This window comes from Rattus rattus, chromosome 5, assembly GCF_011064425.1.
Source record: "Rattus rattus isolate New Zealand chromosome 5, Rrattus_CSIRO_v1, whole genome shotgun sequence".
NCBI lineage: Eukaryota > Metazoa > Chordata > Mammalia > Rodentia > Muridae > Rattus > Rattus rattus.
This window is the reverse complement of record NC_046158.1, coordinates 106,516,399-106,544,304: the sequence shown is the minus strand read 5'-3', so window position 1 is coordinate 106,544,304 and position 27,906 is coordinate 106,516,399. Positions and strand designations below refer to the sequence as shown.

The window sequence follows — 27,906 nt, the reverse complement described above, 5'->3', positions numbered from 1 at the left end:
GGGGATTTAGCTCAGTGGTAGAGCACTTGCCTAGCATGCGCAAGGCCCTAGGTTTGGTCCCCAGCTCGGAAAAAAAAAAAAAAAAAAAAAATCTTTCTCTAGAGAATACTCTAGGCCTGCATGGCTTCACTAATGGCTTACTCCCAGCATAAAAAGTTTTAGAACCAATCTCAATTCTTGTATAGAACAGATATGAATAAAAATATGCTTCATCTCATGATACCAAAAAGTTAAAAAGAGAGATATTGTATGACCAGTATCCTTCATGGCCATAGAAACTGAAATTCTAATCCAAATACTCAGACTGAGCCTAGGGGCATAGGACAGACACCATTCCATAGCCAGGGGAGTTCCAAGAACTCAGATGTGTACAACTATGCGGCTAACACTTAACACTTGACAAGCAATCATTGTAATCTGTCATATTGACAATACATGTACACACACACACACACACACACACACACACACACACACACACACACAACGACCAGATGAACATAGAGAGCTCAATAGATGTCAGAAGATTTGGGAAATCTCAAGGCCCACTTGTGATTTCCAAGACTTTCTACAGAGTAGAAATAGAAGTGATGTCCTGATTTTGTAAAGTGCCGATGCACAGTGCCGCATCGGCAGACTTAACAGGAAAATGTCCAACATTTCTTAAGATCAGGAACAACTCAGAGATCTGAGAGGGAAAGGAGAAAGGAAGATAAGTCAAATGTTTGCATAAACAAGACTTGGACAAGCCCTTCAGAAAAAAGAAATATGCTTAGGAGCCTTGTTCTTGACCACATGACAGATTATCTGGGAAATGCAAAAATAAACCACAGAAAGAGAGACAGAACTCAGTGCTGTGTTCAAGAAGCCCACCCTCAAATGAAATACTGCAGGTAGGTCCGAAATCGGAGATGGAGAAGACACGCCATTGACATCAGTCCACGGAGTAGATGCTCCACAGTGACAGTGAGGAAATGGATCCCCAGGAGACAACAGTCCCAGGTGTATGCACAGCCACTGGAACCTCAAACTGCATAAAATTAAGCCTATATAGACCAGGAGAAGGAATGAGCAAAGCTCTAAGTATGTTTGGAAACTTTAACATCTGTCTCAGTAACATAGAACTAACTTTAAAATAAGAATCTAAAAGAATGAGTAACACAAACCAGACCAAATGATGCACTTCACCTCAAAACAGGATGGGTCTGTGAGGCGGCTCAGCAGACGGAGGCTGAGCGCCATCCCTGGAGCCTGCATGGCGGAAGGAGAGAATCAAATCCCACAAGCTATCCCTGATGTCCACACGCATCCTGTGGCAAGAGCGTGCCCTACCACATACCCCCTCACACAGATAAATAAATGTAATAAAGAAAATTTTAAAACCAGTAAAGTACACATGCTTTTAACTGTATGTGGAGTGTGCACCAAGACAGGTGGACAGTCTTGGGGCAGAACACAAGCCTAAATGAGTTTCAGAGAACTAAAGCTCATGTAATACATGGTCCTTGAACACATGGAATTAAAACAGACAGTGATGGACAGGTTCATCTTCATTGTCTCCTGACCAGACTTGGAATGACCTAGGAGACATCTCTGGTTATGCATTTGAGAACGTTTCCAGAGAAGCTTAACTGGAGAGAGAAGAGCCACACAGAATGGGTGTGGCACATCCCACAGACGGAAGTCACCACCGAGTGGAAGAGGGGAGAACAAACTGAGCAGCAGCATTGGGCGCTCTCTGCCCCTGACCCCAGCTGAGACCATAGTGTGACCATCTGCCTCCAGATCAGTGAGCAGGATGAACCCTGCCTTCCTGGAGTTCCTGCTGTCAGTCATTTGTCACAGCAGTGAGGCACACAGTGACCGATGCCATAACAACAATAGAGAGACCACAGTACTTGGTGAGCAGCAGACTTCTCAGTAATCCATGGGCCGCAGGAGAAATTAGAAGAGTTTTGTACTCAACAAAGTATGAGATGTTGGGTAAACATAGGTGGGGGTGGGGGGGTGTCTTGCCCTAAATGTGTACCTTAGTAAAGAATTCAGTAGGCAAGGAGACTAGGCCAGACGAAAGGACAGAACAGACAAAAGTCCTTTAGGGGAAAAAACTTTGGAACTAGGATCCCAGTGTGACTGGGTGGAGGGAGCAAAAGGCAGACACTGAGGGGAACTGGGAAGTTCAGCCAGGACAGCGTAAGCTGCAGGCTGTCAGCACGGTTTATGTTGGATCACTGTTCTAAAAACAGTGAAAGGCACCGGAGGAGGCGGCGTGGTTAAGGGAGTATAAGTAGGCCCCTGCAGGGTCAGGGGCTTGAGACTGTATGGTAGTCAAGGTCAGCTGACTGTCATTGTCCAGTGAACAGAATATGAAGCCAGCTCACTTAAGATTAACCAGCTCTACCATTTGTTGGCACAAGACCTTGACCAAATGACTTACTTGACCCTGCTCACACTGTCCTCAGGCTGATGTGGGGATTAAGGGAGTTACCAGGACAGCACTTAGAGCAAAGGAATGCTATGTGGGTGGGCTAGGGAAACAGGAGGGATGTTGGTTACACAGCGGGGAGCTTCAGAGGCCAAATGTGGTGGGCTAGATGGTGAGGGCAGAGTGTGCACCAGGCAGGAGGTCTTAAGGCTTCCATATGACATGGGTGAGCACATCCTCTCATTGATCCTCATTTCCATGTTCTCTGTACAGAACCACTGCCAGTAAGTGACACCGGTGACTGAAAGGAGATAAACTGCCCTTTAGTTAGTTTAGTTTGTTGTTTCAGAGACAGTCACCCAGCCACACACTCCCAGACGCACATCTCATAAGAACTGGGATCCCGACAGCTTTATTTTATTTTTGTCTGTCTTTCTTTCTTTCTTTCTTTCTTTCTTTCTTTCTTTCTTTCTTTCTTTCTTTTTTTAAGATTTATTTTTATTTTATTTATATGAGTACACTGTCATTGTGTTCACACACACCAGAAGAGGGCATCAGATCCCATTACAGATGGTTGTGAGCCACCATGTGGTTGCTGGGAATTGAACTCAGGACCTCTGGAAGAGCGGTCAGTGCTCTTAACCCCTGAGCCATCTCCCCAGCCCTCTATCTTTCTTTCTTTCTTTCTTTCTTTCTTTCTTTCTTTCTTTCTTTCTTTCTTTCTTTCTATCTATCTATCTATCTATCTATCTATCTATCTATCTATCTATCTATCTATCTATCTATCTAATCTATCTATCTATCTGAGACATTGTCCTAGTTATGTATCCAAGGCTGGCCTGGAACTTTTTCTTCCTTCCTTCCTTTCTTTTTTCTTTCTTTCTTTCTTTCTTTCTTTCTTTCTTTCTTTTTTTCTTTACTATATATGGGTGCTCTGTCTGCATGTACATCTGCATGTCAGAAGAGGGCCTCAGAACCCATTATAGCTCAGGACCTCTGGAAGAGCAGTCAGTGTTGTTAACCACTGAGTCATCTCTCCAGCCCTTGGCCTAGACTCTTTAAGTGTTGCCCAGGCTAGCCTGGTATTTGTCCTCTTGCTTCTGAGATTGCATGTATACAGCTCACCCTGTTCTAGTTTGAACGCATCAAAATAACAGAACATAAACAAAAATCATAGACATTAACTCATGAAATTGGATTGTAGCAGATTTCCTGTTATAGGTGTATCTAGTAGGAATGCGTGTCTCCATGCTGTTTACTTGACTTCTCCTACAATAAATCTAAGACTGTCATAAACAAGAAGCCCTGCTGTCAGAACCAAGCAAGGACATGTTGCTTATAGAGACAATGTCCCCATGCAACCCAGTTCTCTGAGAAGTTCACCAAAGCCTGAAGTGTCCAAGGAAGCAGGAATGCTGGAAAAGAGCCTGGGACTTTCATCTGCATGCTACATTCTTACTGATTATCTCTTGTGGGTGGAGATGGAGCTCAGGGCCTTACATGTGCTAAACACATGCTCTACACTGGACCCTCGATGCCTGCTTTGTTTTCCCTTCCTTCTAGTCTTTTGCTTTTCCATTTTCTTTGTCCTACACACACACACACACACACACACACACACACACACACACATGGGGGCGGGGGGAGGCAGCTATTATTGGTGGCTGGGATTCAGAGGTGCAGTAGTTTCAAATGAAAAAACTCTCCTTCCAGGTCCTGAGTAATATTCATACAGTCCGAGCCGTGTGGCAGCCTAAAAAGCCAAAAACATGGACCTTTTCTCCTCAGGTAAGTCCTCTGCTGAGGGAGATCCTTCAACTGTGAAGTGTAAGGTGCATCCAAGGCTCCAGCGAGTAATGCATGGGACATGCAGTGCACAGGGCCAAATGGAAGTCTTTATCATCCTTTCCCGATCCTGGCCAGGGTCCCTCAGGTCTGACTCACTGAAGCTGTGACCTCAGCCTCCCGGTGGATTTCAACTTCAGGAAATGTCCCTTCAGAGAGCAGAAAGCAGGAAGGGAGATTAGGATTGGGGGTGTTTTCAAAATGAAGTCTTCCAACTGTGCTAATGACACTCAGGTATTTCCCTCGGAGAGAAATCAAAGGCATCGCCTCCGGGACTGGTGTGTTACACCCAGATCCCGTTGAGGCTGCGGTGAGGTTAGAGCCCCTGAGTCAGTGTCACACAGACTAGGGAGTCTAAGTGTTCTTTTTACACTATTGTTTGTGGTTTGCTTTTTCCTACCTTCAAGGACTCCTGGCTTCAGCGTTTACCTTCCTCCCACAGCTGACTCCTTTCTTCCACTGCACCCTAGAAGCCCTTCAGTTCCCTTCTTCCTACTGAGTCAGGTCTTAGCACAAGACAGGTCAGGGAGAGGGCACAGCCAACTCTTGATGTGACTTGTGTCCAAACTGCTCTGTGGCACATTTCCTCAAAGCCCTCTGTTCCTCACGCTGCCTCCAGGGAGCACTGCTTGTCCTTTGGCTCAGACCTTCACAGTTTGCTCCCTCATCTCCATGCAGCCTTACAAGGATTCCCTGTTTTCCCAGGAGGTGAGGGTGAGCTGCTGGGAGGAATAAATATGAGTGCTTTTCTTGAATGAAGCCGAGCACGTCGCATGCTCTAGTTATGTGGGGGTTTACATGTGCATGTACATCCGTGAACGGTGGCAACATCCACTATTCATGGACACTGGCCTTGGACCGGCCACATGTACCATGCATGGTCTTTAGTCCTTTAGAAATAGTGTAATATAGCATACAGGATGTGTTTTGTCACAGCTCTGGGGACTGACTGATAGCACTTTGCTTTTTGGCTTGTTCTAAGCAAAAAAAAAAAAAAAAAAAAAAAAGTTGAAGGTCATTTCCCTGTCAACAGAAAAGTTAAATGTTTCTATTTCCAATCATTAACATGTGAATCTGGGCCATCTACTTTCAAGAAAGCGTGTGTTTGTTTGCTTGTTTGTTTGTTTTACGTTTGTCTATTTTAGCATATCATAGGCTAAAACACAACATGCAAATGGAGAGCAGAGGGTGGCTTGTAGAAGTCAGTTCTCTCTTCTACTTTGTGGGTCCACCCAGGGCTCAAACTCAAGTCCTCAGACCTGGCTGCAAGCCCTTTCTCACTGAGCCCTCTCTGTGCACCCCTCCCTGCTCTCCCTCTCTCCCTCTATGATAGCATTAGCCCTTTGCTGATGAGGGAGGCTTCAAGCCCAGCCCACGCTTCGCTTCTGTCAGTAACTTTGGTTCCCTATCTTTCCAGGTCACTGGCATCTTGCCGTGCTTGCTCGATGGTGACTGTTTTATCAGGTCCAATTCTTCAACTCCAGACCTCGGGATATTATTTGAACTTGGAATTTCTTATATTCGCAATGTATGTCAAAACTGAAAGCCAAACTGCTCTGATGCATCAAAGGGGAACCGTTAGAACTGTATCTGATTTACAAGCACAGTGATAGCGGCTGTGTTAGAGGGTGTTTTCTGGTAAACCGCCCTGACAGAAGCAGCTGGGGAAGAGTTTATTCTGACTCACAGTTCCAGGGATCCGTCCACCCTGTCGGGGAAGGGAGACCTAGTCTCTTTGCAGCAGCAGTCACAAGGGAGGCAGGCAGTGAACAAGTGGGACTGGACTGGAAACCTCAAGGTCACCCCCAGGGACCCACTTCCTCCAGCAGGGTCCACCCCTAAAGGTTCTGCAACCAAAATCCCAAACAGTACACCAGCTGGAGACCAGGTGCAGACACACGTGGCTTTCGGGGAGACTCACACTTGACCCCCAAGGAAGGATTTCTCTGTATCAGAAATTGAACTGTGAAGGAACCAGAGTGGTGCTGACTCTCATTTACAGAAAAGAGTATTATATGTTATTTATGGGGCCACAGTATGGAGGTCAGAGAACAATCGTGGAGCTAGCTCTTTCCTTTCACCCTGTGGTCCCAAGCATCAAACTCAGGCTGTCAGGTCTGGCAGTAAGCACCTAGACTCACTAAGCCGTCTTTCCACCCTGGTTGTCATTTGTGTGTGGCAGTGTTAAGTGTTATTTAAGGCAGAAGGGTTTTATTGGCTTTTATAGCATCATTGAACTCCAGTTGCTTTCAAAGAACAAAATCTCATAAAGGCTGGCCCTTCCCAGAGGTAATTAAAAAGTCCTGAGGGCATTCTAGCCCTGTCCTCGTGGAACCAAGGCCACTTAACTTTATAGGTCACAGATCTTGCTCAGAGACTTGAGAGAGTGACAAGGGAACATCAGAAGTGTGCTTTAATGTTTGTCAGAGAAACACCAAATCCACTGGTGTGCATGTTCACCAGAGACTCCACATGTCCGTACTCTGATCCCAGCTTCACCTGCATAGCGTATAACCTTGGCCTTGTAGCTACACAGAGCGCTATCACAGGAAGATCCCATTAATTTACTGCATGGTCCTGTACATCTTCAAGATGGATGGGTAGGCAGGAGGAGACCAGGTGGGCCCCACTGACCCCTGGCAAATGGCAAGGGGGCTGAGGAAAGCGATCCTTGAGTTATTGATTCCGCTATTCCATTCTCCTGTAAAACAAAGCTTCACGTTGTATAGCACTGAAGACCCAGTGGCAACAGCTGCCTCAGGATGGGATTTAAGGGACCTTCCAAAGCAACTGTGCTAAAGCAGAACTGTCGTTTGAAGTACCACACTTAACAGCTGACCTACAAGTAAAACCCCTGGCATGTGGCATCTTATTTTCTTTGAGGGCAGCTGGGTACTTAGAGTGAGTGTGAGGACTTGGTGTGCGCTTGTAAGTGGCTAGTTTAAGCACTGTTCCATGTGTTCATTTTATTTCACAGTCGACTGGTGAGAGAGGAGAGTTAAGCTGTGGCTGGGTGTTTCTTAAGCTTTTCGATGCCAGTGGAGTTCCTATTCCAGCAAAGTAAGTGAGCTCACTATTCCTTACAAGTGAATGACTTGTAGAAAATCCCTAGGGATTTTCAGATGTCTTCTGTTAATAGTTCAACAAGTTTTGGGAAGAGGGTTTCTCATATTGATCTTAGTGTTTGAGGGAACACGGGCAAACAGTTCACATGCTCACCCTAGTGAGAAAGAAATGACCCAGAGAATCTGTGTTTTAAAAGATGTTTGCCTGGGCTGTGTGCTGAGAGCATTCAGTCCAGAGTTCCCATGGATTCCACGCACTTCACTGTGCTGAAGAAAGAGCCTGGGGGCTTCAGAGAGCAAACAGTGAGTCTGGGGCTCTGCCTTCCACAGCAGGGAGACCACTGAAATGGCAGTGGCAACAACTGTAGACAAACTGAGGCTGCAAGAGCAGACGCAATCTGGTCCAGTACCTGCTCCACACACCAGTGAGGAGACTGCCTCCCATCTCAAAAACTAACAAGAAAATAGATGGTCTCCATTTTAGCTTTTTTTTATTTTTTTAAAGATTTATTTATTTTATTTATATGTTAGTACACTGTAGTTCTCTTCAGACACTTCAGAAGAGAGCATCCCATTACAGATGGTTGTGAGCCACCATGTGGTTGCTGGGAATTGAACTCAGGACCTCTGGAAGAGCAGTCAGTGCTCTTAACCGCTGAGCCATCTCTCCAGCCCCGATAATCTCCATTTTAAATAGGGAAAATAAAGACCTAAGTCTAGGACATAAGCATAAACTCCCAGGAGGGATAGAGAGGCAGAGAGAGGGGCAGATTGGAACTGAGATTCCGGGTGAGAAGTCCTCCGATCCAGAGCTCTGGGCCCAGCTCCTCCTGGGTGATAGTTCAGGTCCTTAGCATCTCCAGGTCTCAGGCCCCTCCATCTTTAATCTTGAGATTACTTCTTATCTCAAAGTCTCATGTGAGGGCCACTTTAGGCAACACCCCCTCATGGCCTCCTCACCACTGGGCAGAGATAAGAGTCCTAGCCCCCAGCTGTCTGACTAGAGGACACTTGTCATTACTGTGTCATTGTGAAAACCCTGATTTCTTATAATTTTTTTAAAAAATTATTTTATACCCAGTATAATATAAATGGTAGCATATTGCACTGTAACTCAGTATAGTGTGCTTATAGAGGATATATGATGTCCACCTTTGCAGAAGAGCAGTCACAGCTGTTTGTAATTGCTCCAGTGTGTGTTGTGTGAAGGGAGTGTGTGGTTGGGTCCAGGGGATCCTCTCTAGGAGTGCAATGGGGAATCAAGGAGCCTTTTAGCTGCTCTCTGCATTTAAGTCACACTTCCATGGAAGAGAAGCACATGGGCTACAGGGGCAGCAACTCAGGGTACAGCACATTCTAGCAAGGGAGGAAGGGTACAGCTGAGTACTGACATCATTGCAAATAATGGCTAATACATTTGAAAAATAAAGGTTATTACTTATCGGAACAAATCTTTAAAGTCAAATCATTTTAGTAATGTCAGAACTTTCCTTCTCTCCATGTGGTCACCATAGTTTCCTGCAGTTTGTGCTTAGGAGAGAGTCTGTCTGTTGAGTTGCTACCTCATGGAAAAGTCAGCACTTGATTCTCATTTACCCATGAGTTTAGTAAAATACCCATGAATAACTTCATGCTAAGAAGCATTCCTGGCAGAGTCTAGTTCACAAGTCCATGACAAGGACTCATCACATATCCTGTTCTTTCCTAGAACATACGAACTCTTCCTGAATGGCGGCACTCCTTATGAAAAAGGTGTTGAAGTAGACCCTTCAGTGTCCAGAAGAGGTACAGCCCTTATGTGTGACCCTCTGTCATCTGGCTTCTTATCCCCATGACCCTGCCATAAGCAAGCTACGTGAGGGAGGGTTTATTTGGGTCTACATTTCCACAGGGTTCTGCTATGGTCAGTTGGCCCTATTGTTTTGGGTCTCTGTTAGCAAAAAACATCATGGCGAAGCATGTGGTAGAGTAGCCCTTCATCCCCCATGGCTGCAGAGCAGTGCAGGAGGGCAAGGGTTTCTGTATCTCCTTCACAGGCACAGTCCTGTGGCTTGGATGTGTCCCTGAAGGCCCCACCCCCAAATGGTTCCACCACCTCCATAGTATTCAGCTGGTGGTCAGCCTTTAATATATAGGTATTTTTTAGAGACTTATTGTGTTTTTTATGTATGTGTTTGTATGCATGAATCTCTCAGCACTACATGCATGCTTGGTGCCTATGGATGTCAGAAGAGGCTGCCAGATCCCCTGGTACTGGAGTTACAGATGGTTGTGAGCTACCATGTGGGTGCTGGGAGCTGAACGTGGGTCCTCTGCAAGAGCACCCAGTGGGCCATCTCTGCAGCCCCCCTGGGCCTCTGAGTGACATCTAGAACCATGTTACCCTCCTATCAGTAAGTGAGGTGAGCCGTAGAGCAGCGGAGAGCAAGCTGCATCCTAACAAAATACACTTCTCCTTGGAATCAAAAGGCCTTCATGTGCCATCAGACTGAACAGTAAACCACTAAGGGACACTGCACTGAGCCTGGCTTGGTCAGGGCTTCTTTGCTATAATGAAACAGGAACAGGAACAGGAACAACTTGGGGAGGGAAGGGTTTATTTGGTGTACATTTCCACATGGTCTTCCATCATGGAAGGAAGTCAGGGCAGGAACTCAGACAGGGTAGGAGCCATGGGGGAGTGTTGCCTACTGGCTGGTTCCTCATGGCTTGCTCAACCTGCTTTCTTTTAAAACCCAGCAGTGGCACCGCCCACAATGGGCTGGGCCCTTCCTCATCAATCACTAATTAAGGAAATGCCATACAGCCTTGTCTGCAACATGATCTTGTGGAAGTATTTTCTCAACTGAGGTTCCTCTCTCTCAGATGACTCCAGCTTGTGGCAAGTTGGCATAGAACTGCCAGCATAATACTTGACAGGCACAGAATGAGTAGAATAAGCTAATTCAAAGGATGGAGTTTTTTAATGTATGCCAAGTTGCCCTCCCCCCCGAGCCAATAAAAACCTGAGTGCCCTTAATACCATCCACCCAGCAGTGTCCTGGAGAAGCAGGGACATGGGCAGTAAGATATACAGTCCTTCCCCAGAGAGTGAGCCAACAGACCCCTCCACTATCCAGGTCAGAGCTCGGTGCTCCAGATCCTCACCAGAGCCAGTGCCCCACAGTGCCGGTGGGAGTCCTCTCTGGAGAACAGGCAGGGCTTTGGAGTCTAAGGATCTGTGTCCATCTGGAGCCAGACATGTTTTATCCGCTCCCTTTATGCCACAGAGCATCTGTCACAGTGGCCTGTGAGGTGTATCTGGAGACTCATTCACATTCATGTCAAAGCAGACTCACAGAAGCTGGGCGGGCGACCACTGCCTTTCATGCAGCCCAGCTCCACTGGCTGTAGATTTTCATTGAATGTGCGTTTGAATAAACACCGTCCCAAGCACTTAAACTGTGACTCCATATTCCTGGTGTTTTTGTAGCACAGGGCAGTGTTTTCCGTCAGATGATAAGCGTGCGGAGGCAGCCTCAACTTCTGGTGAAACTTCGGTCTCTGAACAGGAGGTCAAGGGCCATGCTCAGGTGAGTAGCCGGCCTGACCTTTTGGGAGAGGGTGGATAATAAGAAGAAAGGGGATGCTTGCTTGACTTCTGTCAGTTGTTCTTGCCTCTTTGAGTACTCTTCCAAAAATCCAGTAGTAATAAAGCTTAGACTGGCTTCCTCTGCAGCGAGCTCAAATGGTGGGTATAAAGCCTGGAGGCGTGACTCGGGTTAACAACACTGGCTGCTCTTCCAGAGGACCAGGGCTGGATTCCAGCACATGTCAGGCAGCTTGCAGCCTTCCATAAGTCATCTCCAGGAGATCCAATACCCTCTTCTGGCCTCCATGTGACACACACACACACACACACACACACACACACACACACACACACACACACACCTGTATTTTTAAGTAACATGTCACGTTAGATAATTTAGAGGCTCTTGAATAGGTGAGGCTTACCAGTATAGCCCTATGCTCAGAGGCCTTCTTTTCTCTGTCAGGTTTAGGAAGCTCTGATTCACGTAGTAAAATTCCCTTTTTATCAAGCAACTCTGAGTCTTGACAAATGTTCATGATGATGGATGTAACAGTTCCTGCAGGCAAGATGGAGAACACCTCATTCTTTCCCTCTCTTTAAAAAACAAAAGGTTCTCTCCTGTCCCTTTGCAATGAGCACTCCAGCCCCAGCCTCAAGCAGCCAATCATATGTCTTTTTCCTCAACACTTCTACGTTTTCCAGACCCTCATAGTAAATGGGTCCTTTTTGTTCTAAATGGTGTTACACTTGATGGATAGGCCATTGTTGGCTTATCCATTCGTTGCCTGATGTTTCTAGATCTGATCAGACAGTAATAAAGCTTCTCCAAATATTTGCACACGGTGCACATATCTGTATTCTTATGGGTAAAAATACCCGGGAATGCATTGTTTTAGCTTGATAAGAAGCTGCCGGAGTGTTGTCCGTATGACTGCACCATTTACCGTGTAACTAGCAAAGCAGGAAAGTGTCAGTTACTCTACATTCTTGACAGCACTTGGGAGAGAGGGATGGACCAGTCTAAATTTGAGGAGATGTTGGATTTGCTCGGGAAAATTGACTCTCCATGAGTGACATCTCAGATCTGCCAGTGCCTCACTCAGTGCCCTGTAGTCACTGAAGCCCCTCTTTCAGGATCTCAAACTTTAACAGTATGAGTCCTGTAAAGCTGGAATAGGGCTTAATAAGAGGAATCATATAAAACACTTAGCCCATATTTGTGTGAGACACACACAGAAACCCAATGCTGCTCTCTGTATGTGTCAGCATAATTGTTTTATGCATAGATAAATGAAAATGTGATTCCAAGATTTGTTCAAATGAGCATGTCTGGTAAAGTCAGACATTGTCTTTAAATAGGCCTTGAAGGGTTGGGGATAAACCATGGGGCACATAGGGAATCAGGGAAATCGAGGAAAGTGTACAAGGCAGAGCCTGCTGAAGAGGTGCGCCCTGCCAGGACCTGGCTCACAAGTCACTGGGAAGAGTTGCCAGTGAGATGGCTCAGCAGATAACGGTGCTTGCCGCCAAGCCTAACCGTCTGAGCTTGATACCCAGGGTCCATGTGGTGGAAGAAGAGAACCAACTCCTGAACGTTTTCTTCTGCCCCTGCCTACACAAGTGAATAATATAATTTACAATTTCAATGACGCAGGGAAGTGAAAGAAGGCTTGGCCTGCCCCTCAGAGCATGGCTGTTCTCAGTCCAGGTTGTGCTGGAGTGTGAGGTATACTTTACAGTTCAGTCTGTCAGCAGCCATTAATAATGTGTTCATGGACACTGTTTACTCTTGGCTTTTTTTTTTTTTTTTTTTTTTTTTTTTTTTTGGCCCTAGGTCATAAAGCCTCTAATCTACCTTCTCCCTGTTGGCCAGTCTTCCCTTGAAAACTTGTCCGTCTCATGGTGTAGAGAACAGGAGCGTCACAGTAGCAGCCTTTGTAAGGGAGCCCAGTCCTGCCCTCATCCTCCTGTTGCTGTGCTGCCCTGCTGCTCAGCTGTGACCAGGCCTGCAGGGATCCTAAGCGGCTGTCAGGGACAGCTCTTAATGCTGCTTTCTTGGCTCAAACACTGCTTCTCAGATACTCCACTGCCTCAAGATCAAGCTGGCCATCTGTCTGAAACTGTGAACACTGCCCTGTGTTGTAGGATCATGGGCAAAAAGTCCTTAGTTCCTGTCCCCCTTTAGGGACCAGTGAGGTGTGTGTTAAATGTAGCTCACAGTGGGCACAGAAATAGAGTGTTTCCAAGTAGAGATCTTCCTGCTGTGTCCTCTTGTGCTTCTCAGGGACTTCACTCCCACTGACCCAACCTCTTCTGCCTGTCTGCTGTGTGTTCTTTTCTCTTAGTTAGGGTTTCTGTCACTGCAAAGAGACATCGTGACCAAGGCAGCTCTTATAAAGGCAAACATTTAATTGGGACTGGCTTACTGGTTCTGAGATTCAGTCTATTATATCAGGAAGCATAGCAGTGTGCAGGCAGACGTGGTGCTAGAGAAGCTGAGAGTTCTACATCTTCTGAAGGCAAACAGGAGAAGACGATCTTCCAGGCAGCTAGAAAAAGGGTCTCAAAGCCCACTCCCACAGTGACACACTTCCTCTAACAAGGCCACACCTTCTAATAGTGCCACTCCCTGGGTCAAGCATAATTCAGAGCACCACAGAGCCAGACTTAAGCTGTATCTTGAAATGACCATTCTGCTTTGATCACTGTGTTGGTTTGATCCAAGAGCAGGCTTACTCTCACAGAAACCAGGCCACAGACTTTCTGGGGCCAAAGGATTATGAACTATGAGACCTTTGCTGTGGGTGAGAGACTGGGCACCAGCATGTGAGCTTTACACAGAGTTCTCTGAGCTTCTACTCCAGGGAAGTGAAGACAGGCAGAGCTGACCTGTTCAGCATCCTCACATCCCTGACAAGCTACCCTTGTGGGCGGAAAAGGAGAACAACACCCAACATAATTCTCCTCCCTCTTACAGGTATATTCCACTTCTAGCTGCACTTGCCCCTGTGTCACCTTCACCTGTGTTTAAGTATGGATCTCTCATGCTAGGTGGTGAGAGATGCTCTGTAGAGAGCACACAATAGGGGAGGCCTGGTCACTGGTGAGAAGCCCAGTTTGAATTTTCATGTGCCTATTTCACCTGAGACCCAGCTTGCTTGTGGTGCCTCATCCATTCAGCATGTTGTGTATATGCACTAGGTATCATCAGAAGACGTGAAAGTGTGGAGTGCAGACCCATGTCTTACACCAGTTTCTTTGCACAAGTAAGGGCCTCGCCCGCTAGGCGCACAGCCTCAGTTTGTGTTGAACCTGTTGCATTATGTGACAGTAGCTCTCTGTTCAACTCCACCAACACTTTCCCCATTTTCTTTCCTTTTCTCTTTTCCTTTTCTTTCTGAGACAGGGTTTCTCTAATGTATCTCTGGTTGCCCCTGGAACTTACTAATGAAAACCAGGCTGGCCTTGAACTCACAGAGATCCACCTGCCTCTGCCTCCTGAGTGCTGATGTTAAAGGCATGCACCTCCCACACATACCTAGAGCCATTTTCCAAAGGGATTTAATTTGACTCAGTTTGACCAAAGGCACATTTCTGAGGTCCTGAGGAGAGATAGTTCCAAGTTCAGGCCCTTTGAGTTCTGAATGAAAGGAAACATTTGCCTAGAACAATGGTCTGTATACATTCCTACAGAGTTATTTTCCTTTGTGTGTGTGACACATTTCCACCCCTTTCTCCCTTTTACTTACTCTTGTTAAAAATACAATAAGACTGTTACTGCTGGGACCCATTCATTTCACTCTTCTGTTCCTGGCTCACTGATCCTCAGGTGAGATTGGAGTAAAGCATTTTTTCCACTTCTTCAGCTCAGACTTTAGTAGCTGAGAACTGTCTGGTCATCTTAGGCTTGGAAAAGCTTAGACAGTTTCTAAGACACAAAGTGAAACACCATTGCCTCATACAGGAGAGAGGTGGAAGGAAAGGAGTGTCCACCCTGAAGGAGCACCCACGCCTTCCAGCAGATGGAGCAGGCAGATCTGTAAGAAAAAGAGGGGGCAGATAGAAGGGAGGAAGGGTCCACCCCTTCCCCTGGTAAAATCAGTGACAGGTCTTCAGCATGAGGCAGTACTTGGCATACCTCGGAGCGCTGCCCACAAAGGCCACAGCCAGACGTAGACTACCCTTAGTCTCAGCATGGCCTTATATGGCATGGTGGCACTAGGGCACCATAAGTGCTCCTCAACAGTAATCATGAAATCTACTTTGAACTTATACAAAATCAGGATTTTTATGTGCTCAGTGAGCCAAATAGTGCATATGACTGGTAAGACAGCCTAGAAATGCAGGGATAAGGAGCGATCAGGGATGTTCATCTACATTCTGTGAAGCTACTTACCTGTGAACTCCTTTGCTCCTGCACACCAGCCTAATGCCCTCATTCATCTCTTATTCCAGTCAACTGGAAGCCTGAACTTTACCTGTGTAATCATTTTCCCTTCTAAAATTGACTAGATATTAAAATTAGGGATTAATTATAAAAATTGAAACAACCTTTGTAACCTTTGAAATATGTTTGTCCTGAGTCTAAAGCAAGACTCCTATATAGTTGGATTTATCTTTTTAAATTCTTTCTTCCAATCTATATATTTTGATTGGGGAGTTTTGATCCATTTACATTTAATGTAGTTACCCATGGACGTGCCATCATTTTGGCACATCATTTTTCTCTGTCTTGTAGCTTTTTTTTTTTCATTTTACTCCATACTTTTTTCCTATTTCTTTTGTTTTGTTTTGCCACTGACACTTGATTTCTTTTCTGTTTCCGTTTGTGTATAGTCTATAAATCATGAATATTTGCTTGTTCACACTTGTGTGCATATGCGTTTACCACAGAGATTACATATTCCACCCAAAGTTATATTAATCTATTTTAAACTGATACCATCTTAGCTTCAATATTAAATTCTTTTTTTGAGCCCTTGCTATATACTAGATAGGTATTAAATGCTACAGCTGCTTCATTTTAATCCTTTCAGTAACCTGAAATTCCGGTGCTAGGCTTGGCATCCTACAAATAAGGAAACAAAAGCACACCAAGAGTGATTAATTAATCCCTAGTCTGGCTGCCAGGAAGTAGCAAAGTCAGGATTCAATTCAGGTCTGCCACACCTCCTGTGTCCCACCCAGCCCATGAACAGTCTGAACTGGCATTTCCTCCTCTTCCACCACACCAGGCTTGGCAGCCACATGCTTTTGTTCAAGCTTGTAGCTCACTAGTCACTTTCCAGAACAGGGCATTAATGACTTTCCTTTATTTGACACTTAGTATGGGTGTGTGCACTAGCGCGAAAGCACAAGCTTGTAACACAGGGCTGAGACACAAAAATGTAGAGCTGAGGAGACTAGTTATCTCTGGTTTAAGGGAGACTAGTTATCTCTGGTTTAAAGTGACCAAGTTGTGATGTAAGTTTTCTTTTAAACTGTAAAATCTTTTTTTTTTTCAAAAATAAGGTAAAACTTGTTCATTGAAGTAATACACAGAAGAAAAAGCCCAGTAGGATGGATTGGAAGGGTCCGTTTAATGCCTGCCTTTCTTCCCGTTAGTCTGCTGCCAGAAACCTTGGTGGGGAGTATGTGCTCCGCTCACTTGCTGATATTTTACCGACAAATTCTTGGAGATGTGCTCCTGAGAGACAGGACAAGCCTGCAAAGTGCTGGTAAGTATGGGTATTTCTTGTGTGTTGATGCTGCCAACCTTGAAGGTGTGTTCTGTGCAGGCTGTATCTCCTGCATGCAGATGTGACACATGGAGTAAAACCACTAAATAGCACAGGGTGGACACATCACTTAGGAGCAGCTTTGTGAGCTTACTCATGTTCAGCTCAGCCCCACACACTCAGCCTCACCTTTTCCATCCATGTGCAAACAGTTTCCCTTCTAGCCTTGGAATTAAATGTTTTTACCTGTAACCCTGTATGTCACCTTTTCAAGAAGAAACCATCACCCAAACAGTTGTCTCTAATATAATAAAGTGTGCCCATGGCCCAGTTACAAATAGTGCCTGAGTTTCTGTGCACTTTTTTTATTCTTAGAATTTCTCTTTAAATTAATTTTTATGCATATGTATGAGTTCATGTGCACACAAATGCACATATATGTGGAGGTCCAAGCTTAGTGATGAACACCTTCATTCCTTACTCTCTACCTTATTCACTGAGGGAGGGCCTCTCAGTTGAACCAGAGCTCTCCCATACAGTTTGACTAGCTAGCTCTAGGATCCACGTTCTGTACTGGAACATATATAGGCTGCTATACCCAACTGGTATTTGTGTGGGTTTCTGGGGAATCCAAACTTCAGTCCTCATATTTGTATAGTATGTGCTTTAACCACTCAGCTTTCTCTCCAGTCCTTGTCATTTGTTTTGAATTCACAAGTTTTTTTCCAAGTAAAATATTAAAAATAATTTAAATACACAAGGTGTCATACATGAGAAAACTTTCCAAGAGGAGAGCATATGCTATAAGAGCTTGGCTCTAAAGTAAAACATCTTAATTCTGTTGTGTATCACCTGAACCCTAGAAATCAGTAAGTGCCCACTGCCTGCTGGGTGCTGGGTATAAATGTTGTGCCATCGTGTGGTGAATGGGACCCAACCTGACAGAGCAATCAAGCTTCAAAACCCAATGACATGAAGAAGCCCTCTGGCCTTTTAAAATAAACGATCATAAAGATAATGAGGGGACGGACATTCACCAAGAAGACCTGAACTATTCCGTAGCCAGAAGAAAGGCTTCTTTCTGTGAGCAGGTCATATCAAAGATGAAACCTGAACAAGAGAATCGGCCTGTGGGGAGATGTGTGAGAGACTCCTTTCTGATTAGAGTAAGTGGTGTGCCTGGAGACCCAAGGCAAGAAAGTGTATCTGTGCTGGCGAGATTGACATGGAGGGCAGCAGGCATGGATGGGGCACAGGAGCAGGACAGCGTGGTGAAGCCTCACACTGTGGACAATCATGTTCCTGGCTAGAACAGATTCTACATCCAGAGTTTCGCCCCAGTAATATAAGACAGCAAAGTCTAAAGCTGCACAGAAACACCTGAAGAAATATTCGTAATGTGGGTAGTGAGACTTAGGCTTTTACCATCAGTTGCCCTTGACTTTAACAACTAGGAACTGTCACCAGCACCAGGGCTCAAGTGCAGGCTTACCAGCTGTTCCTAGAGGCAAGGAGGCTGTCTAGATGGTTCTCTACTGAGGGACAGTATGGTGGAACATGTTGCACTTGGCATTTCAGAAATAAATGCTACTGTTTGAATGTGCCTTTTCCAAAAGTAGTGCATTGCAGTATGGTGGTGTTTAGAGGAAGAGCCTTAGAGAGGAGTCAGGCCAAGAGTGCTGCTCATGCTTTTGAATGGATTTAGGTGTCTTTGTAGAAGGACTTGGTAACGGGAATTCAAACTGCCCTTCAATTCTTTCGCACTCTCTTGTACAGAAGACCCAGTATGGCCACCCTCATTGGAAACCTCATTTCAGAACTTCCCAGGATAAGAGGTAGAGACACAGAGATACTAAAAGGGACAGATTCACGCCTCTGAACTCTCCTGGAGGCCAAAGTGCATAAAAAGTGTTACCAGAAAATAATTGGCAGGGGTTGGGGATATAGCCAGGAAATAGGGCGCTTGCAAGGAAAACGCAAAGCCGGTGGTTCGGACCCCCACACCGAAAAAAAAAAAAAAAAAAAAAAAAAAAAAAAAAGAAAATAATTGGCAAAATAATTTTAACCTGAAGAGATAACACTGCGATCAAATACAGTAAAATAGGAATGAAGTTTGAATTCTTCCTTTTGTGTGTTTCAGATTTAATTAGTCACCCCGTGCTGGCCACCTTCCCTCTGCTCCTGGAGCAGCCCGATGTGATGGATGCTCTCAGGGTAGGTAGCATGTACCATCATGTAAACCCACTGCAACCAGCGTCTCCCAGTTCCTGCTCATTGTCTAGCCAGCCTGGCCTCATCCTTCCAAGCACAGTGACTGTTACTCCCCAGAGTCTACCTTCCCCGATGCAGTGGCAGGGGACTGTGAGTTGAGCATTGTACTTTCTTGCCTGTTAGATTCCTCCATGTAAGATGTCCAAGAGGGTAGAAAATTCAGAATGGTCCACTGAATAAGTCAGCCAAGCTTTCAGGAGCGTTGGGGCGTACCTACCATCTTCAGTTTAATTCAGCATACTGTGCTGTCTGAAATAGCAACTGGATATTAAAGTGACTGGTTTGAAATCTCTGATCTTCAGCTGAATTTAAATTTCCAAAAATCACTATTTTAATGTGAACCTGAACCACTGGAGTCAACAAAGAGAGAAGCCTCGTGACCGTGCCAGGTTCATATGTAGATAACATGGAGGCACCATTGCCAAGTTTGTTCTGGGGATCTTAAAGGTGTAATGCAGGCAGCAAATGGCATGAGAACTGTCTCATTAAAGAGCCTTAGGTGAGGGGGAGCTAACAAAAGGTGAGGCCAGGGCCTAACTGCTGACAGGGATGCTGTCACAGGTAGGGGAGGATTGGCAGAAACCTTGTGAGGCAGATCAGATCCAATTTGGCATGATATGTGTAGAGGGGCCAAAGGTAGCCAAAATCAGAGGCTGCACATGGAGAGCAAGGGAGGTGGGGAGTGACTATGACCAGGAAGTTTCCCTGGAGGACGATTCTTCTGGCAGTACAGAAGCACATGTCCAGGACTGTGGCCATGTCAGCTGAACTTTTCTTAAGAGTAATCATACTGTCATACGACAGGGAGGCACACCCTTGTACAGGTTTCTTGTCTTATAGGTAAATGAAATTTAAAGCAGACCCAGAAGGAAACTTGAGGACAATTTTATTGTGTTTTATGCATGAAGTAAGTTAAGTGCCAGTGTTCTTGGACAGCTTTCTTGGAGATCATAGCAGGACTCCGAAAGGGAATTCATGGTTCAGCTAGAATCTCATCTCATGGCACAGCCTTTAGAACAGTGGGCTTTTCTAGTTGAAAAGTATTTGCCTGCTGTATGTCAGAGAGGCCTGAAATAGCAGAACAAACACATTTTCATCCTGGAGCCCGAGAAACACCTCAGGAGCAGCCAACTGAAGATGATGGCAGATGGAGACGATGGGGCTGGAAGAGGGATAGGGTCATCTGCACTTTCCAAGTCAGAGGTCAAGAAAGCAGGAGGCGGCACAGGCAGGTCTGAGAAGCAGCCTCGGGTGGGGTGTCTTCAAAAAGAGGGTTGTTTCTCACTCCTGGTTCCCTTCCAGCGTGACTCCATCCCATAGCTACCCAAGGGTGAAGGCTGTTGAAGGCAGGCCCTGTTCTCTCCTAGAATCATTTGGAATGAATAGCTCTCTCTGTTGTCCTTTGTCCTTGCAGGAAAGGGTAGGGGATTGACCTTGGGCTCTCCATCTGCCTTAAGAGCCTGTTCATTTCTGCTCACATTTCATTGGCCAGAACACATGTGTCTGCTTAACTGGAAGGGAGTGGGAAAGATAGGCATCTGTTTGTTCCAGAAGGAAAGGGGTGGGTCTTGGTGAGGTGGTAGTGGCCCACACACGTTTTCTATCCCCAAGTCCCTCTGTGTGAAACTCCCAATTGCTTTCTGTGGACTAAAAGCTCAGGTGGAGTCTTCACGCTGACGGACAGGGGGCAGTTTACAGTGAGTCTAAGTTACTAAGCAATGCTCACACTGAGCCATGTTGTCTCTTAAGATTTATGTTATGAAGTGTATGAGCTCGTGTATTACTCAGCTAATTTCACTTTATAGTTGGTGTTTTAATATTGATGACACCTGACTGTCATAAAATGCTGTGGCTCTGAAGGGTTCTCTCAACCTAGAGGCAGTAGGTGCAAGTTATGGGCTGGGATGTCACAGCCCCAAGAGGCAGAAACAACCTGGCCACACTAACACTTCACGGTCAGTCTATCCACATCCTTTCCCCAGGGGGTATCTCAGCACACTGTGACCCTAGGACCTATGGGCTGCTCTACCCAGAAAGGGTTGGTGTCTTCAGGACACCTGTAGAGTCAGATACCAGTCAGGTAGTTATCTTCCAATCCACACAAAGCCAGTCCTGGACAGTCAGCCTGGAGACTGGGGAATTCACCCAGCCAGAGGGACCTGAAACTGCCAGGAATCACGTTGCCAAGGTCTTCAGTTCATCCCTGTGTGGGATCCCTCGATCTCTAGCTTCTCTGTTTAAAGAAGCTTTTAGGAAGCCTGTGGAAATGTTTACATGCAAATGGGCTTGTCTGTCCCATCTGTGTCACTGGTGTGGCAAGCAGAGTCACTGGTGTTGGGGACTTGGCAGGATTTCCTATTTCTGTTGCAGTCTCACCTTGGAAGCTCATGACTATCTGAGTATCTGGGCACTGTGTGTGTTTGGCACGGGGCGGGGGGGGGTTAGCCCATTCTTTGTCCTCCCTGCCAGGCTGTCTGGGTTGCTGGCAGTAGATGCCATTGACAGTGTCTCCTCTTTAGCGTTCGATGCTGTGCAGCAATCCTGACCTGCCCATCGCTTTAACTACGGGTGAAGCTGCAGAAGGTGCTGCCAGGACTTATGACTGCTCTGACTGATAGTGTTTCTCTTCTCTTCCGTAGAGTTCCTGGGCTGAGAAAGAAAGCACACTAAAGCGATCGGAGAAGGTAACTGGGTTTCACACTGACCTCAACACTGATTTCCCATGTGTTCTAACAAGGCCTCTGTTTCAGTGAGCAGCCCTAGATGTCACCCCTTCTCAGCCAAACTGTGTCATTGTGCTCGTAGACAAAATCTAAGAAAGCAGCATGCTTGCTTCTTAATGTAAAAGGCCCCTGAACAAGCCAGGCATTGTACATCCCTGAGTTTCACTACGGAGGAAGTCTCTTAACTAGTCGTGCAGCTCACTAGCACACGTCCTTTGTTTTTTTAAACCCCTTGAGCTCTCCCACACCTATCAAGTAAAGAGAAGAGACAGAGGAGCTGGCCTGAATGGTGGATGCGCTGAATGGGTACCTGGTCTGGTTTACACTGGTTTACACTGGTTTTCACTGCTGCAGGCTCCTGGGCTAACTCAGCAAGCCTGGCTTTGACCAGTAAGATAGGACATCATTGCCAGAATCCAGGACTGGACAGTCATTTTCTGTATAGGACCAGGGAGTGACCTCAGACAGGCATTGTAAGGCACATTGTCTCTCCCACAGTGAGCGACTGTCAAAGAAAAGGCAGCAGAGATGGCACTCGAGAGCCCAAAGCTCTGTTTCTATAAACATTTATTTTCAAAAGGAGGCAGAGGCCACATGGGGTTCATGTATGCTACTTCACGACCTAGCAGGTGTCCCCCAGGCCATGTGCCACATGTGCCCTAGGATAGTTGTGGGTGTGGCCCAACATAAAATAGGGACTGCACTTAGAACAATACAATTCCAATTTCAAGAGGTTGGATACACCTTAAAGTGTTAATTGTTTACAAGAAATGTAGCAGAAAAAAAGAAAAAAGAAAAGAAAACACTTAAACTTCAGAGCAGGAGCAAGAATTACAGCCTGAGCTCCCACATGACCAATAACACCAGACTTTACCCAGTCTGTAGGTTCCAGACCTTTCTAGAACAACTGGGTGAGGTGCAGAGCCTCAGGCTCCTAGAAGCTGCCCCATATATATGGTATGCTTGGGCGCACTCCATGTGCACAGCGGACTGTTTGGAGCCCTCTGCGCTCAACTACAGTGCCTCTGGGATCCCACCCCAAGCCTGTTGGCTGCAGGCTAAGTGGATCCTCCCATTATCTGGGGAGGGTCTGATGTCCTCAGGCTGGTGAGCCTTCACCCCTCACCAGTAGTCTCCTCTGCTTGGGCCCCCTTTCTCTAGATCCCAGAGTGCTTGTCATACTTCTTAATATGCAACCCTGGCTGACCAGGATCTTGTTAAGTAGACCTAATTGACCTCGAACTCAGAGTCTACTACCCTTGCCCAGCCCGTTCTTTCTGACATTGAGGCAGTTATCTCTTGACAGATAATAATCCAGCCAAGTCTACACAGTCACCTCACATTGAGGTGTGTGTGTGTGTGTGTGATGTCACTACAGTAGATACCTTGGTCTCCTTCACTAAACACAGTGAAGTGGAGTTTAGGAGACCCCTGCTCTAGAGCCTCTGCAGAGTTCTTAGGGAGAGCTGCTAAACTCTACTGTGACTCTCACTCATGCCGGCTCTGAGCACATGCCATCCCTGTCAGCCCCTCTGTCCTGCTCCTCAGTGGCTTCCAGTGGACAGCTCACACTGTACTTTGAGAGCAATGATGCCAGGCTATTGATAGTTCCTTTGTGGTGACGTTTTCCAGAGAGACAAAGAGCTCCTAAAGGCCGAGTTCCTCCTGGTCTACCATGACTGCGTGCTCCCTCTTCTGCATTCCACATTGCTGCCCCCCTTTAGGTGGGCCGAGGAAGAGACAGAGGCTGCTAGGTGGAAAGCCATCGCTGACTTCCTCAAGCAAAGCCGAGAGAACGAGGGTTCCCTGAAGGCTCTTCTGTCACCAGATGGAGTTCACAAACCATTTGACCTTTCGGAGCAGACCTATGACTTCTTGGGTGAAATAAGAAAGAACTCAGGCTAATGACGGCCATGGCTCCCGATTCCCACTGGACCCAGTGAGCTCCCCAGGATGACTTGGCTCAAACAACAGAACCAAAAGAAACAGACTGGTTAGAACTTAGGTCATATTCTTTTGTGTGCAAATAATATTTTCAAAGAACTATCTAATAATTTGATGCATGTAAAACAATAAAATAAATTTTATAAGGAATATTGTTATATCTAAAATTTTTTCTTCAAAACACCAATTATTCAAGTGTCAACCTGAAGGTGTAGATGTCTATAAGAGCAGTTTTTAGCAAAGGTTGAATTTGTGGTTATCCAAGAAAGTGAAAATACAATCCCCTAACTGGGAAAAGATCTCTGCAAGTCATAAGACTAATACAAATTTAATGTCAAGGATGGGGTGCAGTGGTAGAGCGCTTATCTAGTTCATGCCAGGCCCTGGCTCCAGCCCTAGCATTGCAGAGACAGTCTAATATGCAGAATATATGAGCTGCTGAATACTGTTAGTGGTATTTATAGGCTCATCGGAGAAATTGTGTTGTTAGTCATTTAATCCAGTCTGATGTTTGCTTTACCCTTGGTTAGAACAAATGCAGAATCCTTGTCTTTTAAAGTCAATATAAAAAGTCCTCTGTCAAAATGAATTTTTTCCCACACTGAAGAGTGGAGCTGACATGGCTTTTCATAGAACACCAAGATCTTAGTTCATTTCAGATATCCTCACAAATGCTGCCGAATGTCTCAAGGGTGTTGGTGCTGGTGGTTGGTTACTGGTTGGTGTTTGTTAAGGAGTTTGTGCAAAGAAGGACCAGCAAGAAGAAATTAGCTAACGTAACAGCAAGATCAAACTTGTCCCAAGGAACTTGACACCCCTAATCCCTCAGGAAGTAGTCTAATGATAACCCACCCCCTTCCCCTCCATCCTTCTCTCTCTCCTACCTAGTGTCGGGGCTGAAAGGGTGGAGCAGGGTGGGAAGAAGAACCCACCAAGCAGCTAACTCCAGCTACACGTGTGTACTGCCTCAGAGGCTCCGTGTCCTCATGGCAGACAGACAGGACTTGTTACCGTCATCCTGCTGCCCCGTGAAGCGCGTTCTTTAAAAGGAAAAATAAGTGTGCTGATAACATTTCTTAAAGGTATTTAAGGAAAAGTCTGGATCAAGGAAGAAGAGGCTGACCTAAACTGTTTGAGTCCACAATACATTTTAACAATGTGTTGAGACCTTTAGTATTAGAAATTTACTCTATTATGACACTTCTGAGCTGTTCTGATTCCACTAGGCCCAAGCTCTTAAAGGTCCCAATCCTTTTTGACATTGCCACAGTGGGACCAAGCCTCCAACCTGTAAAATCTAGGGAGACATACTTAAATTCTATCCAAACCACAATGGGCCTTGAGCTCAGAAATGAACATGGTCTGGCGGGATTCCTGGCCCAAAATATGACAGACAAGTGGGAACTTGGCCTTGACACAACATTCCCTGTGCCTGTCTGTCGTCAGTGACTGCTAGGGAGCTGAAAAGAAGACGCCTTTTCTGACCATCGTTCTAAGGCAGCTCTTTTCCTTCTGAGGGTCTCTCCACTGTTGTTCCTGGAAACCCTGCCTGGTCAAAGTGCATAGGGATTCCAGGGGTCTCTACCCAGCCTTAGGGTCGTCTCCACTTAGTCTCCCGGAGGCCTGTTTTTAAAGGAACGTAAGACACACCACTGCTACCTACTGCCAAGTCAGATTTCTCTGCAGAATCCTCTGTAGAATCTGTGTGTGTGTGTGTGTGTGTGTGTGTGTGTATGTGTGTGTGTGTCTGGTGTGTGTGTCTCTGTGTCTCTATCTCTGTGTTTATGTGTCTGTGTGTCTATGTCTCTGTGTGTGTATGTGTGTGTGTACGTGTGTGTGTCTGTGTGTCTATGTGTGTGTATGTCTGTGTGTGTGTGTCTATGTCTGTGTATGTATGTCTGTGTGTCTATGTCTGTGTGTGCGTGTATGTCTGTGTCTATGTCTGTGTTTGTGAGTCTGTGTGTCTGTGTGTCTGTGTGTGTTTGTGTGTCTGTGTGCGTATATGTGTATGTGTGTCTGTGTGTGTGTTTGTGTGTGTATGTGTATATGTGTGTGTGTCTGTGTGTGTGTCTGTGTGTATGTGTGTGTGTCTGTGTGTCTATGTGTCTATGTCTGTGTGTATTTCTATGTGTGTGTTTGTGTGTCTGTGTGTGTGTGTGTGTGTGTGTGTGTGTGTCTGTGTCTGTGTGTATGTGTGTGTGTGTGTGTGTGTGTGTGTGTGTGTGTGTGTTTGTGTGTCTGTGTGTCTATGTGTCTATGTCTGTGTGTGTTTCTATGTCTGTGTGTGTTTGTGTGTCTATGTGTGTGTGTGTGTCTATGTCTGTGTGTGTGTGTATGTCTGTGTCTATGTCTGTGTTTGTGAGTCTGTGTGTCTGTGTGTGGTCTGTGTGTGTTTGTGTGTCTGTGTGTCTCTGTGTATGTGTGTCTATGTTTGTGTGTGTTTGTGTGTCTATGTATGTGTGTGTGTCTGTGTGTCTATGTCTGTGTCTGCGTGTGTGTGTGTGTCTATGTCTATGTGTGTTTCTATGTCTGTGTGTGCACACACACCTGTGGCCTGGGGAGGGGGATTGTTTGTTTTTGCTTTTTCATGACACATTCTTTGATGCTATTATATATTAGTTGGCTTATTTGTGGCTGGTGCCACATTTGTGATATAAATAAATGCTGGCGAGACCCTTTTAGTGGAGGTGGGGCCAGGAGAAAAAGCCATTTCCAGAACTCTCAGGCTATCTTCCCTGTTCGTATTGTGTGTCAGGAGTTGATGGCTGTGGACAGTTTCCTAGTTTTTGACACATGGAGAAAGTACAAAGACAGCCACAAACAATTTAAGTGATGCTGGGCCAAAAAGGGAGGGACACAGAGAGCCAGCCATGACTAGAGGGTCCAGCCTAGCCCTGCCTGTGAGAAACTTCTCCTTCCTTTCAATCAGGGGAATCTTGTTTTTTCAGCAGAACCTCTCTGGCTTTTTAAATGTCACTTTTTAGCTTCCAAAACAGGAAAGGGTTGTCAAGGAGCCAAAAGCATCCTGGAAATAGTCCTGGGGTGTGTGTGTCAAGAAGTGAGGCTCAACAGCAGGCTGAGTTAGACCTGCAAGGGAGAGGAGTGTGAAAAGGAAGCCTTCTCCACAGGGTCCCACCGGGAAGATGAGGAGACTCCCTAAATCAGAATCAGAAAATAAATCATAAGGCTGATCTTCCCCAGGCTCAAACACCTAACCTCTTTATTACTGCCTTTTAGAATTTGTGCGTGCATGTGTGTGTCCTCTCTCTCTCTCTCTCTCTCTCTCTCTCTCTCTCTCTCTCTCTCTCTCTCCTCCTCCCTCCCTCTCTCTCCTCCCTCCCTCCCTCCCTCTCTCTCTCTCTCTCTCTCTCTCTCTCTCTCTCTCTCTCTCTCTCTCTCTCTCTCAGGCAACCTTGGGTGCAGTCCTAGACCACATTATTTGGGGAGGGTCTTTGTTCTCTGCTTTGTTATACAAGGCTAACTGGCCTGGATCTTTCTGGAATTCTCCTGCTTCTGCCTCCCAACTCAGAGTGCTTCTGCCTCCCAACTCTACAGATGCATAGTACAGCCGGCTTTATATGGGTCCTGAGGATCTGAACCCAGGTCCTTACACTTTCCCAGCCAGTCCTTTACCCAGTGAACTGTTTCCTCAGCCTCTTTTGCCACTGCTCGAATGTTCTATCGTCAGATCTGCTGGAGGTCCTTATCCTTGGGTGCTTCAGATGATGCCAAAGAGCAGGAAGTCTCCGGCTTCAGTGATTCTGTGGTGTTGGCTCTGTGGTCTTGTGAACTCCTATGGAGTCTCCAGATGAGCATTCCCATGACCAGGGCAGCCTTGCCTGGCCTCCCAGGAGCATCTCGGAAAAGCATTATCCCTACAAAGGAAGAAAGGAGCAGAGATGTCATCCTCAAGGGGGGGTTTTGTCAGTCTGCAGTGTGGTAGGATATCTGTCGCAGGGTCCCCACACTTCCTCTTGTGTAAAGTGTTCCCAAGGCAGAGGAGTTCTCTGGCAGGGACAATGATCAGACCTGGCTGTTGGCCCAGTGCAATGTATTCTATTTCCTCAATTCAGAGAGGTGGGGACAGAACTGCACTTCCTTAGGTGCCTGCACATCTGAGGGGTGTTACCGTGTGTCCCGTTGTTTATTCAGAATGTTGCTGGGACAACTACTATACTACCAAGCTGAGTGCCACCTCTGTCCTAACTTAGAGCACGCACATGTGGTCAGGAACCACAGGAAATAACCTCAAAGCTAGGGTGTGATGGCTATGAGGTCCTACAGTGGTGTCTCATTTTTCGTGACATTTAAATTCTGTTTGGGCTGTGGCCATAGCTCAACT

General features: G+C 46.0%; 1 protein-coding gene across 4 annotated transcripts in view; it reads left to right on the top strand.

Annotated features, from left to right (window-relative positions):
* The window catches only part of Nphp1 (nephrocystin 1), a 55,799-nt gene extending 32,085 nt beyond the window's left edge, over positions 1–23,714 (top strand). For all 4 annotated transcript variants that reach the window (XM_032904175.1, XM_032904174.1, XM_032904173.1 and 1 more), the window contains exons 14-22: positions 4,139–4,213; positions 5,688–5,798; positions 7,248–7,330; positions 9,044–9,120; positions 10,808–10,907; positions 16,514–16,626; positions 18,767–18,840; positions 21,537–21,581; positions 23,253–23,714. In XM_032904175.1, the coding sequence (XP_032760066.1) occupies positions 4,139–4,213; positions 5,688–5,798; positions 7,248–7,330; positions 9,044–9,120; positions 10,808–10,907; positions 16,514–16,626; positions 18,767–18,840; positions 21,537–21,581; positions 23,253–23,525 (951 nt within the window). In that variant the 3' untranslated portion in view covers positions 23,526–23,714. The remainder of the gene's footprint in view (positions 1–4,138; positions 4,214–5,687; positions 5,799–7,247; positions 7,331–9,043; positions 9,121–10,807; positions 10,908–16,513; positions 16,627–18,766; positions 18,841–21,536; positions 21,582–23,252) is intronic.
* Positions 23,715–27,906: the final 4,192 nt, after the last annotated feature.